The 17,883-nt window shown below is 38.9% G+C and overlaps 1 protein-coding gene across 22 annotated transcripts in view; it reads right to left on the bottom strand.

The window, feature by feature from the left end:
- Positions 1–17,883, bottom strand: part of LOC137866372 (regulating synaptic membrane exocytosis protein 1-like) — an 80,423-nt gene that overhangs the window by 16,734 nt on the left and 45,806 nt on the right. For 12 of the 22 annotated variants that reach the window (XM_068702208.1, XM_068702224.1, XM_068702214.1 and 9 more), the window contains 14 exons: positions 12,990–13,030; positions 12,673–12,783; positions 12,166–12,265; positions 10,050–10,173; positions 9,532–9,578; positions 9,242–9,357; positions 8,452–8,582; positions 8,045–8,216; positions 7,104–7,257; positions 6,778–6,834; positions 4,149–4,302; positions 2,382–2,498; positions 1,088–1,150; positions 497–574 (listed from right to left, as the gene is read on the bottom strand). In XM_068702208.1, the coding sequence (XP_068558309.1) occupies positions 497–574; positions 1,088–1,150; positions 2,382–2,498; positions 4,149–4,302; positions 6,778–6,834; positions 7,104–7,257; positions 8,045–8,216; positions 8,452–8,582; positions 9,242–9,357; positions 9,532–9,578; positions 10,050–10,173; positions 12,166–12,265; positions 12,673–12,783; positions 12,990–13,030 (1,465 nt within the window). The remainder of the gene's footprint in view (positions 1–496; positions 575–1,087; positions 1,151–2,381; positions 2,499–4,148; positions 4,303–6,777; positions 6,835–7,103; positions 7,258–8,044; positions 8,217–8,451; positions 8,583–9,241; positions 9,358–9,531; positions 9,579–10,049; positions 10,174–12,165; positions 12,266–12,672; positions 12,784–12,989; positions 13,031–17,883) is intronic. The other 10 variants (XM_068702228.1, XM_068702221.1, XM_068702226.1 and 7 more) reach the window with 4 other exon arrangements.

Here is a 17,883-nt window from a genome sequence, read left to right on the forward strand (position 1 = left end):
TCAGCTAACAATGAAACAAAAGTGACCATATTCTCATTATCATGTCGGTATTGTTTAGCTTGAAGGTTTGATTATTTGATAATATAGATTGTGAAAGCAACCCTTTAATTGCTCTCTTGGCCATCATGACATCGATGACTTCCTGTTCTCAACTGCTACCTAAAAGGCAGGAAATGGTCAGAAGGGATGTAAAGTATATGGGATTTGACTACAATATGTGAAAGCATGAGTATGGTCCTTTAAAGGGTTGTATAATACAGAGGGGAAAGCAACACATACTATTTAGTTAGCTCAAGTGGCACCATGACAAAGCTACATGGCACACACTCTGACCAAAGCAAGCACAAGCAGCACAGTGGTCTGGGCAACATATGGACATTTATTGCATTGAGAGAACATTGCTGCAACTAAATGACCCACCAACTCCACAAATGAGTATGGGAAAGCTGGAGAGGCACAGAGAAGGGTATGCAAGTCTTTAACGCTAAATGCTTACCTGTAAATGTCTTTATGGATACCATTTACTAACAGGGGCATTTTGGGGGGTAGTGTGTTGCTGTATCTACCTATGCCCCTGGTTGTACAAGTAGAGTTCATGCATCGTAAAGCAAGGCAAGAAAAAAAAGGTGGAAAAAATATACAACTGCTGTGAGTGAACACATCAAATTCAAATAAAATAAATAAATAAAAGAAATTAATCAAAAGAGCTTTGCCTTCTTTGAGGTCAACCACCGAGCAGGTCTCTAATCCCCTCACACAGTGATCAGCATGTTGTGTGTGTTTTTATGAGACAGTTGTGGTGATAGACAATCATCAGACATGAATTTGAATTTATGAGTGTGCTACTACTACTCAATCCTGATTTAAATACTGTGTTCATGTGGTTGCATGAGAAGACATACACTCTACAGTATCTACAGTCCATTTAAGATATACAACACTCTCTGTCTGCATTGAAAATATCAACATTAATTGTGTTAAGATGAAGTTGTTAAAGTATAGTGGGAATGGAAATGAGGATAAAATGGCATATTTTATTGAAATAAAGCTGAATGGTTGTTGTTGTCTTTTTTATTATTATTTTTACCTGTTTGTGTGCAGGCACTCGGCACTCCCGCCACGGATAGACCTGTGCATCTCCAGGACCTCACTGTCATTGCCATGACGATGGGTGAACAAATGACAAACAACCCGAGAAAACACAACAGAAGAGGATGGCAACTCAGACAGGCAAAGTGAATTTATGAATGAGAGAAACCAGGAAATCATAATTCTGAGATTTCAATTCAATCTGCATTCATGTTGCAATGGCTAGTTTCACATTGTTAGTAGTATTAGTAGAAATTAGTTTGGCAACATCACATTGCACTTATTAATTGACCCAAACATGACTCAACCTTTATAAAAGAGAACTAAATATGTACAGGCTCCACAAGCACTTAATTTCTGCATGATGAAGACCAGAGCAGCATATTGACCCCACCAGGAGCACTGAACCAATGTGTGGGCATCTTATTCTTGAAGGGATGGTTTGGATTTTTTTAAGTGGGGTTGTATGAGGTACTTATCCAGTGTATTTACCTACAGTGCATGGCGGTTGGCATGCCCCAAGTTTGGAGAAACAGACATGAGTACCAGCACAGAAGCAAAGCAATGTACTGCTGTGGACAGAGGCATCAGCAAAACATATTTTAGCCACCTAAAAACAATCAATATCAGTTTAAGTGTATGCTATATTTAGAATATTTCCACCACATTACCTTGCTGTCAGGCAGCCCTCTCTGAAGGGTAATTGAAGCTGTTATCTTTGCTCTGTTCAAGCCACCAGACTCAGTTCACAACAGCAGCTATTTTTTTGCGGAACACAGGAGTTGCTGGTCTACCACTGCTTCAACCGATACTAACACAAACAAACTAACTAATGGATGCAGCGGTAGAACTGCAACTCTTGTGTTCTGCGAGGTGAAACGACAGTTTTTGTCAATGGAGTCTTTTGGCTTTGAAGAGAGCATAGATGATATAACGGCTTCAGTGCCCCGTCGAAAAGGGCTGCATCATGGCAAAATAAAGCGCTGAAAATATTCAAAATATATCATATGCTTAAAGTGATTTTTTTTTTGGTGGCTAACATATATTTTGCAGCAATACATTACTTTGCTCTCATGCTAGTACTCCTGCCTGCCTCTCCAAACTGGCGGTGTGCCACCCGACATGTAGTCAGCTTCCACTGACTAAGAACCTCATTCAACCCCACTTCAAAAAATCCAAACTATCCCTTTGAAATAATTTTTAACAAGTAAAAAGTAAACTAAAACATATTCATAACCCCATCCCATAACCATAACGATCCCCAGATCCTCCAGATACCAACAACAGGTTACCTGTCCTCAGAGTACTCGTAGTCCGAGTCACCCGAGCGTTGGTGCTCTAAGTGGGAGTCGTGGTAGCGGGAGGTGGAGTGGCAATGGTGGCTGTTCTGGTGGATCTCATCCAGGCTCCTGAAGAAATCAAAAATATCTAATAAATTTATGTTTTTTTATTTTGGTATATAAATCTTGGTCCATAGTTAGTGATTCTGATGATTCAATATGTCCACCCTTACTTTTGGTTTGATCTGACACAATATGAACAAACACAAAACAATTTGACTGGATTCAGCAAAAATGAGGAGCAATGCAGATGCCGTGGTGTTCTCGCTCGGATTCTGGTTCGAAATGTGAGATTTTCAACAAGAATAAGAATGTAATTTCAGCTTGACAATGTTATTAGAATTGCATAGCATACAGGCAAAAGCACACCTTCACAAAATAACTGATCTATGATAATGCTATTTTCATTCACAAATTATTACCAATTGCTTTCACTTTTCACTGTTAATGCACCGTCAACGAAACTCAACACAGGTACACATTAAAATCATTCCAGTGGCTCAAAGGGCATGATCGCTCTCTTTCCATTTAATTAATTAATTAATACATTTTCTAATTTGAAACATAGACAGAAAATGTTGCATTTCATAGATTGTAGCGTAACATTCACTGACACAATGGAAAGGAGGAGTGATTGAAAATAATTAATGAATACAGGATTTCTATTTTAAAAAGTGGAGTGGTCAGTATGACATGATTCTAATGTTTTACTGATGGAAGTAGTACTATGGTAATGTACATTGTACTAAGTTGACAATGTGACCCATTGTAATACAGCTACATCTGTCCACCCTCATGTTTTTTGCCTGGGTCATTATTAGTGACAATGCTGGCCACGTCTCAACACAATAATTTACAATAGGTCTAACCAGTCCTTGAAGCAGAACTACTGAGGAAGTGACAGCATTTCTGTAAATTAGACTGATTGCAAAATGTGATAACAGCACATAACCTCTGCTTGTTTTTGGATGACATGGCTCAGTCTGGTTTGCTGAAATATGTAAACTTCACTCTATATTGAAATATCTGTAAAAAGATATACCTGAAGCTAATAATGATAAACCCACTTCTGCACAATACGTCACTAGATGTGTGATGTAGAGGGGAAAAAAAGATGCAAAGGAAAGAAAGAGATACTAACAGAAAAATGTATTAATTTATATTTTGTCCTGCTTCCCTGCATTTATGTAGATCCCAGACGCATCCCATCTCATACGAAGACCCATCGACAAATGTATTGTTGATATATTTGAATAATAGACATGCTGGCTTTTACATATTTGGCTACCTCCAGCTGGCAGAAGAGTTAATAACATTGTCATGCCAACAGCCATAAACAGCGACGTATATTATTTGGTAGTGATTTGGTCATAAAGTAGTGAGATTAAAAGCCTTAATAAATACATGTTAACAAGCTACATCAATTCCCTGTCAGGAGAACCGTGTAGTATCAACACTCACACTGAATGAGACTCTTGCAGACCACACAGTAATCTGATTAAAAAGCTAGAATGTTAAATGTTTGGACAAGTGATCTGGTATGCATTATTGAGACTCTACATGGATATTACCTCTAGAAAACACTGAGATCATTAAATATATCTGACTAACCTAACCCATTGACTACCACTTAGATAGTACCTGCTGATGCTGGAATATTGTTAGACAACACACACTCCACTGACAGTTCACCAGGTTGTTCTGGCAGGTGTTGCTGACCTTTGCATTGGCACGTGTGCAGGCCGTGACCGAGCCCTGCAGGAGTCCTCTCTGTGGGGAGACACTGAACGGGAGCGGTGCTGGACGGGTCGCTGCTGCTCAGGCACAGCCAACGTACTGCCCCGCTCTCTCTCCCTGGAGTTACGCTCTGCACCTACACACACACACACACACACACACAAAGATCCAGCACGGATGCATCCCACACACAAGGGCAAAAGAAAGCAGAATTCACACATATATACACACACACACACAGTCATACAACCGGGTTTGTCGATTCACGGATACACACATAGAAACACACAGAAACACACACACATCCAAGCATTAGGTGTGTGTCCTTTAATAAGGACAGCTCCTGACTACCGCTACAGATGCCATTCTCTTACAGAATGTAGAATATCACATTAGGATGTTTTACAGGCAGATGACTAGCTAGCAAACAGGTTAGCTATCATGTGAGCTAGCCTGAGTAGCTGACTGTTTCTGCAATGTCTCTGTCAGACCTGAGATCAGTGAGATTTGCATCTCTCAGTTGTTGTTCCTACTTGGAGAGCCAGATGAGGTGAGAGTTCAGACTTTTAACGCCTTTTGGGATATTTAACTACTACAGCTACATAGAATAGGTGATATATTATCCAGAAAATATGCAACAATAATTACAAAGGCATAAGATTGATATTTACAGTAGGTCTAAACAATATGTTGTTTTTTAATCATCATCGCAATGTCAACTTGCGTGATACACACATCATGAAAGACTGTTATATTGCACTCAGGGATTTCTTGAGTTAGTTGAAATAGACTATCAGTAGAAAACTGCACTTTAAAATGAAATATTTTTTTAATTGGTGCCTTTTGTGTTCAGTTAAATTTGTTCAATAGAGAATGATTTTGTAATGTAATTCAATAGGCAATTTTTTTGTATTCTAGCAGTATACTGAAAGCAGCAGAAAGTCAGAACTGAGTACATTTTAATATCTGTTGTCGCAAGTAATATCATTAGAGTGATATTCACCATTACTGAATATTTTCGTTACACAGTGCAGCCCTAATCTACACCACCTGAATTTGTTTCATTTTCTTGTGACATATAGGAGTTATACATACATACATATAGCTATATGAGATAGGAATTAGATTTGCAAAGTGGAAGGGGATATTATTGGTGTTTAGGGCTCCAGGAATAAATGCACCATTTATTTTCTGCATAGACAAAGATAGAAGCGTGTCCAAGACTTGGTCGTAAATTAAACTGCTTGATCAGTACAAAAGATGAGCAACATTGACAGAAAAGATGTAGTATTTTGATAAATAAAGTCAAGGAACAAGCCTGTGTACATGAAAACTACACCTCCCTAGATGCTATTCGGTAACAAAAAATGTTCTCCCCAAGCTTAAAATTCAGTAATATACGTCAAACAAAAGGTAGAGCTACTGCTCTTGTAAAAAATGGTAACACAACCTGTGGCTTAAATGAGCTCTCTTTAGGATTCTGGGTCAATTGTGGATGAATTGAGCAACTATGGCATGTTTTGTTAAAAAAAACAACAACGAGGAATTTTGATTTTGCAACAGCTCTAACTAATGCACATCTGACTGGCTTCTTTTCCATTACACTTGTGGCAGAGGCTCACGGGTATTGTAATATTTAGAGCCAATTGCTATGGCAAACTAAAAGAACAACATGATATTTCAGAGATGAAAATTACTTATATTAACATAAACCTGCTTTAAAGTGTTATTACATCATCACATTTTTGTGTGAAGGAGAATTAAATATATAATTAAAAGAAGCAAGAGAAAATGGTTAAAATACAGAACCGACATTTCCTCCAACTTCCCAACTCTACTTTATCTGTTTAAAGGATCAGATGTAGCATATCATAGTATAGTGCACATGCACAAATCTGTCAAGAAAAAGTATAAATATGTTCACGAGATTACAATCTGAGCTCAGTGTTTGCATAAGCACAAAAATAAGCATATTGATGTTCAAATAAGTCAGAGATTGTGTAACTCTCTCTAACACTAACATCCTCAAACCATCTATCATTTGGAAAACACCAAAGCGAACTATTAAAAGGTATGACTATTTAAACCAGGTCCACATTCATCTGACAGGAAATTAAGCCACAGCAGAAACAGTCAAACAACAAAGCAGTTGTAGTGATTCTATTGGCCAAAATAACACATATTAAGCTTCTACTGTACATGTTCAGTGTCCTTTGCATGCAGGAGAATGGCAGGAAACTCAGTGGAATGGCAGTGAACAACTGTAGCTCTACAGTCTAACATGCACTCAGTGCTTCGGTGTTTCTACGGCCCAGCAGAAGAGGAGAAACTGTTCACTGCAGCCTCGGGGAACTACAGTGCACTGCTAAACTGCAACACTGTAAAGGCTGCACACTACAAAACTGCAATTCAAAATCTGCAGTCCTGCAGTATATGATGAATTGCAAAAGTTTTGCCTTTGGCTGATAGGGCGAAGGTTAATTATTTTGGGTGCAATTTGTACAGAGCAAAATATACAGCTGGAGGATGCAAAGAAGACGCTCTCTCACCCAGTGCTGGGCCCCTACAGGCTAATACAAGGAAATGCTCAGTAACCATGCCCCCCACCCACCTTTAGTCACTACCATCAAACCATCATCAAACTCTGTATCAATGATGCGATGAGACCCTGTACACATACAGTACACACACACACACACACACACACACACACACACACACACACACACACACAAACAGGACGGGGTAAGGTTGAGAGGTTCTGTTGTTAGTCTCCCACACTGAGAGACACAAAAGAGAAAGCTAAGCAAAGGAAAGGTTAGCAACCACACACTCAGTAGCACTGTAGGTTCACAAAACAGGGATTAAATCATACATACACACAGATTTATTTATACACACACAGCCTATAAATAAATTGTATACAAACAGACATACTCTGTAGTTTCTTGCTGGGGCTGTCTCCATGGACGTGTCTGCGTGGGAGGTATGGGGAGGGCTGGGGCAGAGGTATAGAGGACATGTCATGCGTTTGGAGTTTATACCAATGAGGAATGTCGTCCAGCAGGGCCGTCTCCAACTCTATCAGGATCTGAGAGAGGATAGAGAGGTGTAATGGTTGTATGATAAACATATTTTGTCATTGTTAACACACATAGCTTTATTGTAAATTCTAGTCAGCATCCCAAGGTGTACATGACATGAGGCGCTCTGGTGACCTAGAGGTTTAAGGGGCCAGTGTGTAGGATTTAAGGGGATTTGTTAGCAGAAATGGAAAATAATATTTATTAATATACTTTCATTAGTGTATAATCCCCTGAAACTAAAAATTGTATTTTCGTAAGGTTAGAATGAGTCCTTCATATCTACATAGGGAACAGGTCCTTCTCACGAAGTATGCCATGTTTCTACAGTAGCCCAGAAAGGACAAACCAAACACTTGCTTTGGAGAGGGCCTTTTGCATTGTTACTTTAGCTGAAGGCCACCGAAGGTTCTTAGACTCGTTGAGCTGAGCGGGGTGAGTGGAGGGCTATTCATTTTGTTGCAATCTGCAACCTCACCACTAGATGCCACTAAATCTAACACTCTGGAGCTATAAGGCGGTGATCATGTAATTGCAACATCCCCGTAACATTCCTCTCCTCTTCTCATGCAAATAAGTGACCAAAATCTTCAGTAAAGTGCTGGAAAAGCAGATATGATATGATACACAATATACGTAACATAACAGTATACATTGTATTCCTATTTACTGTCCAATTCAGAAAATTCACAAATTTGTTAGCAATTTTACAAAAAACTGTAATTTAGCAGCAACAGCTCCAGCAACAAATATTTGCATTGTAAAAAGAATGTATGCATATCATGTATGTCCCACCTCTCCCAGGAATTCACTCTCCTCCTCCTGGACTCTGGGCTGGTCCCAGACTGTGATCTCTAGCATGCGTTCTCTGAAGTCCCGCCGGTGGACGTGGGAATATAGGAAGGTCTGGTTCCACTTGGGTTCAGCGCTCTTCTTCACTGTTTTCGTCCGCCGTTTACTCTTATCACTAACAAAGGCGTGAACACACAGAGTTTGAATTACAAGAGGAAGCCTTGTTTCTGAAAATGACATTAAAAGACAATAAATGATATGTTGAAATTATTAATGCTGCAAATCTGAAAAAAAACTGCAAGCAGACGTGTTGATTATATTCCTTACTGCTGGTATAATGATCGTTTGCTGGTCATTACTGAAGTACTGTACATGTTGGATGGACCCCAAAATAAGACACATGACCTTACCTCCTATCAGGCAGGAAGTACATCTTAACATAGGGGTTACGAGGTCGTCCGTCTGGTCGGGGTGGCAGGTCTATGGCTTGAAGGACGTTGACGATCAACTGATGGCCCACTTTGTCGTACCACAGCTTCACCTGTAAAAATGTGTGTCGACCTATCAATTCACATGATCCACATACCTCTGTCTCAGTCCAACACATTCTCACTCCCAACTTGTCACAAACGGAGCTTGGTCGGGACTCCTTGGTGTTGATTTCTAAACACACTGGGTACCCCTTCAGCATAATTTTTCAGCATGCAGATTAAGTATGTGACGTAGAAAAAGATACATTACTACTTGGTTAGGTTTAGGCAACAAATATACTTGGTTAGAATTTTTTTTAAATCATGGTATAGGTTAAAAAAGTATGTTTGTTATGTAACTTAAATTACATATGTAATCTAAGCATGAGATGTAAATTACGTAAATTAGGTAAATTACGTACGTTACATACGTAAGTGAAGCAAATGTATATAAGCCAACATTGACTTTTAGTTTCCCATGGGACACAAACAATGGTCTCCTGGGTGAAAATCCTGTATTTGTTCCTCTTCTTTGTCACTCTTTATACTATGTCCCCTGCCTTCCTCTTTTCTCTCGTCATTATTAATACGCCATCTAAAGGCAGCCTTGCACGAGCAAAACTGAGGCTAGAGGGGTACGTGGAGCGTCATAGTTTGACCACTGACCAAGCTGCTGTATTTAACGAGTTGGGAGTGAACACAGGTGGCTCAGTCCTGTCCAGATACTCACAGAGAGCTGTCCAGGCAGTACCAGAGGAAGGTCTCGAAGGGTCCCTGGGCTGGTAGGAGACATCACTGATATAGAGGGTCGGTCCATCTTTTGGGACTCAAAGGAACTGGAGCCGGCTGTTATAGAGATCACCAGTTGTTAGAAATCAGAGGAAAAAACACAATCAACTCCAAAACTTAGAATTAGAGCATACTTTGAAATGTAAAGAGTGTATTTCTACTGCATTAGCAGTAAACAATGTTAATAGCATAGAGTATATAGCCAATAAAGCTGCACATATTAACGCTTACTAGATTCTAGAGGAGGGTGAGATGACTCTGGGATTCTTGGGATGTCTCTGTAAAAAGAGTCAGTGAATTATTCAACTTCAAATGTACATGATATACATCAATACCTTGAAATGTAAAGTCACAGTCAGGACTTTAGTGTGCATTCATCTTGATAAAATGAATGAGTAAAAGACTCATGTCAACAAACAGTTGCATGGTAGAAGAAGACCAGGCAGTCAATCAAATACACGTTTACATGTCAGACACGTAGGGTAGTAGAGGAGAAAAGGATAGCTGGAAAAAGGGATTCATCTCTTGGATCTGAGGATTTCAGGGAAGGCGTGAGGGGAAAGGGCTCCACCCATTAAACCAGCACTACTTACTGATATGCTCTATACACTTTTCTCAAGAAGTTTTTGGACATAATTCGGTTGATAGAGCTTTGAGATAAAGGAGGGAGACATATTGAAAGCGTCTGTCAATGCCAACTTTTAAGTACTTTATTGATGATTTTAATATATTGAGAACGTTAATCTTACCCAATAGGTCTTGAAACAACTATTTCCACTTGAGGTTCAGCCTTGGATTCAAGGATAATGTTGTACACTTCTTTCTTAGTTGCTCCCGGCAACGACTTTCCATTCCACTGCAGCACCTCATCACCTGGAACCAAGAAAGCCAAAACACACATTGATGCTCCAGCTTGACACCCATCTGGCAGCATATTTGACTAGAAAAAGCCAGCTACTACCGGAGAATTGTCAAACTGAATTTTTAATTCTCCTCATGTGACAGGCAATAAAAACTATAATGCTAATGCAGCTATTATGCATTTTTTTTCGAGAGGATCAAACTGTTTTTGGACATGTTTGTGGAAATTACCAGCTTCAAGCCTGAGTGGGTGCTTCTTTTCGCAGTGGTTGACTGACATCTGAAAGCTGACGTTGCTATTGCCAGCGCACTACCGTCTGGAGAATGTCAGACTGTGCCTTGTTTAACATACAAACGTTGATACAAGACACTTTTGAACGCAGTGAAAACGTTATTTTTGAAAGGCTATACACCAACAAATATGGATTAAAACAGAATATTGTGTTAGATGGAAACATAATGTGAATTTTAGAAGTGATTACATCTATCTTTGAATAAATGTTGGCTTTTGGAATTAATATCGCTCTGGAATTATTGGAAGTGTTTGGATCACACAAGTCAGTAACAATCCTAAGCCACCACTGGAATTCTACAAAAAGTATAATATTGATAATATTAGTGTAGCTTACTCTTTATTTCCCCCTGTGAAGCTTGACACATCATATAATATTCAGAAAATTCAGAGTTTTTGATATTGAAGTGTTTATTGGACCTTTAGTAAAAAAAAAAAAAAGAAAATTCTATTTACATATATGATATTTTTTTTGTATCACATTTGATACATCAGGCATATTTATCAATTTATTGATCACAACAATGTTTATTTTAGAAACAATAACTAGTGATGTTCATTGCTTTTGGAACATTTGGAACATTTCACTTGGTTTGGTTCTTATTTTTACCCAAACAGCAACCTTTTTACAACCTGTTTATTTCGCCTCATGGCAGTCAAAACACAGTTTCTGTCCTTGTTCAGGCAAAGATGGACTTTACATTTCCCACAGTAGACATGGGAGAAGTGATTGCCTGTGCAGTGCTTGCATCTGATTGTTTACTCTGAATTTCTTTTTTTAAATTAATGAATTAATTAATTAGCAATATAAAAAAAGATTATGATAGCCAAGGATTTTTTATATATAAAAAACATAAATTTCCACTCAATATATCTTACTATGACATTTATACCTTTAATTAGTTCAATTAAATGACCAAAACAGTGTTTTTGGCATTGTGATATGGCATAATCCAGATTGCATAATGAAATACAATACAAGGATTTACAGGTGAATTATTATTTTATAAACCTGCTGTATCATATTTGGTACCTATATTTTCAACACAATTTTGTTGTCACTTTGTGACGGCTGCCATTTTGGAAATGGAATTTAAATGCCCGCTACTGCCTGCAGTGCATGGGAATTCCACCAGATAGCAGCAGACATGTATAGGATTGTATACAACAGGTTTTTCAGGAAAGTATTGCGCATGTTAATTAGGTAGAGGTCTCTGAAACTCACGTAGCAAATATGATACAAATGGCGCTGCAGGGTTAAGAAAAAGAGGGTTCAAACTGAACCAAAAAAAAGTATTTGAAAGCTCATTTGGAATTCAAATGTAAACATTATGAATAAAGCTTTGAAGCTTCCAACTATTCGGTACAGTAAAGGTTAACTCTCTGTTTTTCAAGGGCCTAGGTGATGACAAATAACCAAACTGTGAAAACTCACAGCAACAGGTAGTTCTGTAACTTCACCACCCCAATGTTAACACATGATTTCAATCAATAATTAGTAAGTGACAATTAGTAATACAGGGAGTGCTCAAATCACAGATAGGACTAAACAATTGCTAATAAATGTCATCTTGTGTCTATTTTTGGTGTCACCCCCACACAGATATACACTTTAATTTCAGCTTGACTTTAAAAATCTGCCTCTTAATTAAACCATGTTAATCAATGTATAGACTATACGTGAAGTGCAGTAGCTGCTGCATAGTTCGCACCTGCTCGTAGGTGTCCCACAACATCTGCAAGGCTGCCTTTCTTGACTTTGGTGATGAAGGCCCCGAGTCTCCCTGTCTCTGTCATCTTCCCTCCTACCACCTGCACACAAAGGAGAGAAAGGAGAATGGATAGCAACAGAGGTTCATGTTTGCATTGCAACGGTAGCTTTTTTACTTCTGCCGATTACATTTACACTTTAAAAATCCTAAATAAAGTGGTGTTCATTTGTGAGAATTAAGTATCATTAAGGTTTGTTTGCCAGCTTATTTTTTGCAAAGATCCAAAATCCAAAGGAAAACTCCCATCGGCTTTTCATTAAGTGAACCAGTGCAATGCTAACTTCTTGGTTGGCCTCCAAAAACATTTCATCCCTGTCGCCCTCTTTTTCAAGTTTGAACTCATCGAGCGCTCAACTGAAGTTAAAACAAACACTAACACATTAATTACAAGCTAATTGCAAGCTGGCTGTGAACCAGGTCTGAATGATTAAGTGATTCCCTGCTTACTTTTAGGCCGAGGAGGGAGCCAGCCTCGCGGGGCATTGCCGACCTCTTACTTAGTGTGATGCGTCCGATTAGGTGGTCACCCTCTTTGGACGGCTGCCATGTGACTGGATGCTATGGGAAAAGTTATGAGACATTTTGAAAGAGGGCAGGGAAGAATGTAGGAAAAACAGAGAGGAGTGAAGAAAATGGTAGATGTCTTACATTATTCTTTTGATTTGATTTTTATTAATTTACGGAATAATTTGTGTGTGTTTATGTTACTAGAAGTAAAGAGCAGAGGAATCTCTCTGAATCTGTCGTGTTTTTATGAAACTTACATGCCACACTGTAGGATCTAAAGAATGACAGTCCCAGTCACCTGCACGAAGAAAGACAAAGACAAAGAGAAAGAGGGTTTACTTGACCTCTGTCAGTATCGTTAACGTACAGTAGACGTACAAGTACTCTATGGTTTCAAAAGATAACTTTCATATTAACCAAAGAAACATTTTGACACAGTTTGGGGCAATGTTGTCTCTCTTTGACCCTCCTATACACCTTGTATTAAAAATGCATATCGTATCCCGATTATACCTGATTACATTAAAACTCTGTATTTATGTGTCTCTCTAGTGGCAGTGTCCACATTGAAATCTGATCACTCCATACAGCTTTTTCCAAATCTTGGCTGAAATGCACAACCTAAAGCTATAAATACTTTAAATTCACTTCACAAAAGGAAAGTCATAAAATGTATTCATAAAATATCAGGCCATATTACACAAACTGCCTCCCTATCAATGTTCGCCGACACCAAAAACTATCAATAGCTGCAACCTCAGATCATACGAACAAATAAGATTCGTCATTCCTAGAAGAAGAGAGTGCTCTTTTGAGTTTTTGAACCCTCTTGGTGTAAGCTACAGATACATTTTAACCTCTTGAACCCTAACCTTACTTTTAGGCCTCTGCTCGAAAATTACATACCCATACTCAAATGAGTATATTTCTGCAACTACAAGGTCTATTTTAATAGTTTTGGTGTTATGATCACTTCTGAGAATTGTTCAGATGTGTAAATATCAGTATATATGTTACTGGTTAAGAGTAAATGAAGATGGCGCACAGCACAAATTGAACATTTTCGGGTTCGCCTAAAAAAAAAAGCACTTTCAGGATATTTATTTCTTAGGAATGATGTAGCTTGAAGGTTTAAACCTCTCCCAGATCATAGCACAATATGTGAACAGTCTCTGTGCAAAGTGTTGTGCCTTGGTGCTTCCTTGCCATCATCATGTGCTATCACACAAAGAGAACATCAGGCCTTCCTTCAGCCTGATTCTTTGTTTGATAGTAACAAGCCCCCACTCTAAAAAGTGCACATTAAGGTGCGAACTTCTTCCTCCAAATGCAACACTGCAATCTAATTGGCCGAGGGCCACAGACATCCCAGGACCTCTGCAGTTCTGCCCTGTTTCCATAAAACAGTTTCTCTCCCCCACCTCTTTGCTTATCCCCGACATCGCTGGACGAATCTACTGTTTTGTTTGTTTTGTTTTTTCCTGCAAAAGTGAAGAAACGGACTTCTTCAGAGCGAGAGAACCACATTTCTCACTCTCCACCCAAGTCGACTTTGTTCCAGCCTTAAGGACAAAAATTCCCTTACTGAGCCGAAGATATTCTCTGCTACGGAGAGAATCTATTGTGCCGCACGGAGCCGCACGGAGCCGCACTGCCTGAGTTCCACGACAGACTCAGAAGGACCACCTCTTCAACCATAATAAGGCTGAGAGTCTGGGCAGATATATTTAGTCTATTGTGTTTCATTATCTTGTTTCGTGTTGCTTAAAGTACTGTCATTTTTCTAACGTGGTGTATGCTCAACAATCACTGAGCTTGTTAATGCTGTGTATTCCAATACTGCCGCAATTCGTGTTGAAATGGTTCACCGCCTGCGGAGGCTGAAGTTGTTTCTCGTCATTTCAGAGGTCAGTACCGCGACTGTATAATCAGAGAGTCAGCAGCTGTATTTCTGTAGGTGAGGGGACAATCTTCCGTACTCCACCGCGGCGGGGAGGCTTTTAACCTTTTGTTTTTGATGATTTATTTTGTTTTGTTTGCTTTCTCTATTCTTTTACTAACCCACACACATATAGCTTTAAGCTAATGTAGCTATGGGTTTAGGTAACTGCTTTATACACATTTAGTTTTCTTAAATGCTGATAACCCAAACACGCTCCTTTTCATTCCCAACAAAAGCACAAGAAAATTAGAGAGGTTTTAGTACAGAGATTTCAGACGAGGTCTCCATAATTTAAAGATTTACACATTTTGCACAATGTGTGCTATTTTAATTTTCTCATGTATCAAACTATAAATTTCACTTGTATATATCACTAATGGTGTTCAATCCAAATACAGCAGTTATGGCTTTATTTGAAGGCCAGAATGCTCTCTAAGCCCTTTCTAAGTCTCTGTGTTCATTCAAAAAAATTTCAGATTCAGCTCGCCCCCTCTGCTTAGAGCTGTAAATCCGCCCCCTTTGCACGATTTTGGTCATTGACACCTCCTTTGACGCGTTAGAGCCAATAGAACTAAGTTATTCCACATGGGCTAAGATTGACAGCACTATTAGCCAATCAGAATAAAAAAAGTGCCCTCCTTCGTCAAACGTAAAATCTGAAGTCAAATCATGATATCTGGTCAGTACAGTCTCCTACACGTTCGAAATGAGTTTGAGTTCGACACAGGATATCCGCTGAACAGATTTGAGTGTGGATTAACTGGGAAAAAGGCTTTGTTTTCTCAAAACATCCAAAAGTAAGGTGCAATTTATGATCATAATTGATATTGAGAATTGTTTTCCTGGTCTTGTTTTGCTCATAACTCGGTGATGTTTTGTTGTAGCGGAATATGAGTCATATGCCTGTAATCCTCAGGTTGCTGCCATTGTTTTGAGTTTCGTGAGTTAGCACAGAGCTAGTTAGCACAGAGCTAGAGGCATAAATGTGGCAAGTGCGTTTGCCTAGGGGGCGCTATATGGATTTTGATATTTGGTAATATATATAGTTTTGTTTGAGTTGTGTTTGGAGTGTGTACAAACAGCTGAGATGACTTTGTAGCCCTGGCTCTGCAGTTTAACCAGGTATGCGACATCATTATATTCGTTACTGATGAGTGCACTTGCGTTTGGCGCTTGGCATTTTGCGTGGGTGCTCTTGTTAAACTAGACTATTTAAAAAGCAGGTAAGATTTTAAAAACAACATTAAGAATGTACTTGTCCTGACAATGAATGACAATGTTTCGGTTGATGCACTTTGCTGGTATATTTTATTCCATGTTGTGTTTTATGGGAAATTTGTATCTTGATATTTGTTTTTGTTTTTTAAGTGTGTTATTTGTGTTGTAAATTAGATTCATTATCCTTGTTAAATTAAGTTTCAATTTAAAATAAAATACACAAGAAAAAAATATCATCTATCAGGACTTCTAAAGAATCAAAAAGACATAAAAGTTATACAATAACAGCAGCCACTAAAAATGTCTTTACAGAACCGCAGCTAAAAAAAAACCCATTCATAATCAAACTGATTCGCTGTGCTGGCCTTTCCAACACTCATGCCAGAGCCTGGTCAGGGACAAATACACCAGTGACAAGAGTATCCCAGCTCTCATTACCACTGACAGATGGTCAGCTCGAGTAGAAGAACTAACTGACCCAGAATCAGACCAGAGAAGCCTGTGAGATTTGTGGCCACTTTTCCACCACAGGTACAAAAACAACAGCAAGATGACATCAGATGGGGATTTAAAAGACTCTGGGGAACTTCAGTTCCAATGATTCAATGGAAGTTTCCGGCAAAAGAGAGCAGGAAAGGATAAAATCAAGCCTAAACTTCATGGGATAAACTATATGCAACACATGCACTGCTGTTTGTCAAAAACAGTTTCGGTAATATTCAATAAGAATCAAATGAAAATGACTGCTCTGGAGATCAGAAAATTTGAAAAACTGTTGACATGACTCTAGTGCTGTTAATCTGAAATCTGAAAGTCCATTGAGAATGCTTGAGAAAGAAAAAAAGATGACTCCACAGTTTGAACTGCTGAGTATGTTTTTTTTTTGTTTTGGACAATGAACACGCTGGGCAAATTACAAAAACTGGGCTGCTCTTCTAAATGATGCTACATCAAAGCATCAGCTCTGTGCAGGTATTAATGTAGTATTGTTCTTGATAAACTGTGTGTGTGTGTGTGTGTGTGTGTGTGTGTGTCATAGAGCCTGTCCTCTGCCGCTCAATCTGCTATTTTACAAGCTAAACAAAATCCCTCCAACATTGTATGTATAAAATATCTCAACACCACATGATCTTGAACTCCTGTCAACCTGTTTGACATGCTCACCTACCTTAATGACCAACACATTCTCACCTACTCTTCTGGCCCTCAGTTTTTACAGGCGTCAATCTTTTCAAAATAAACTTCCTTCTTTAAAGGAAACCACTTAGGTTTAAGAAAAGAGCGTGGATGACGTTAACGTCATTAACTAACAACACACCTGAATGAACCTCATCTCCTGGATGAAATTCCTGTTTGTTTGTTAAATTATGACTGTACCCTGACAATCAGACTAAACTCCCTTTCAGTCTATCCCTGAAATGTTCAGGAACATTTCCTGCATGGGGTCGTGTGTAAATGAGAGCAGGGATCATTATTCAGGGCAATCTGTACCACTAATTTCCAACCTCAAGACCTTGTAACATTTCATTGAAAATGGCTGTGTTGTGAATGAAAGCAGTAAAATTGCAGGGAAAATCATGTATAGGGCTACGTCCAGAAATGTTTCTGAATGTAGTGCATGTGTGAGTAGTGAAAATCACGAACGGTTCCTGAAAAGTTATCCCAGTAATTTACGGGGAACTATGTGTGAAAGAGGATTAAGAAATAGAGCTGTGTCACAGCTGACGACAAAAATCCGTACCATCGTCGAATGCCCTGTAAGACCATGAATGGTTAGTCAGCAGACCAGTACAACCAGGGACAGAGCAACTTTCTGGTTTATAAATATTGCAGTCTCTCTGCTCTGCCATTGACATATTCTCTTGTCGCTGAACATTTTCCTACCCATCACATTGGATGTCACCCGAGAGAGAGTTGGATGAGGAGGATGTGATAGCAATTACCAGAAAGTAAAAGGTTCTTTTTTATTTTATCTTTCCCTTGAGGTGAGA

The sequence above is a fragment of the Cebidichthys violaceus genome, unplaced genomic scaffold (assembly GCF_023349555.1).
Source record: "Cebidichthys violaceus isolate CVI_PGR_0920_01 unplaced genomic scaffold, fCebVio1.0.p SCAF_82, whole genome shotgun sequence".
Classification (NCBI taxonomy): domain Eukaryota; kingdom Metazoa; phylum Chordata; class Actinopteri; order Perciformes; family Stichaeidae; genus Cebidichthys; species Cebidichthys violaceus.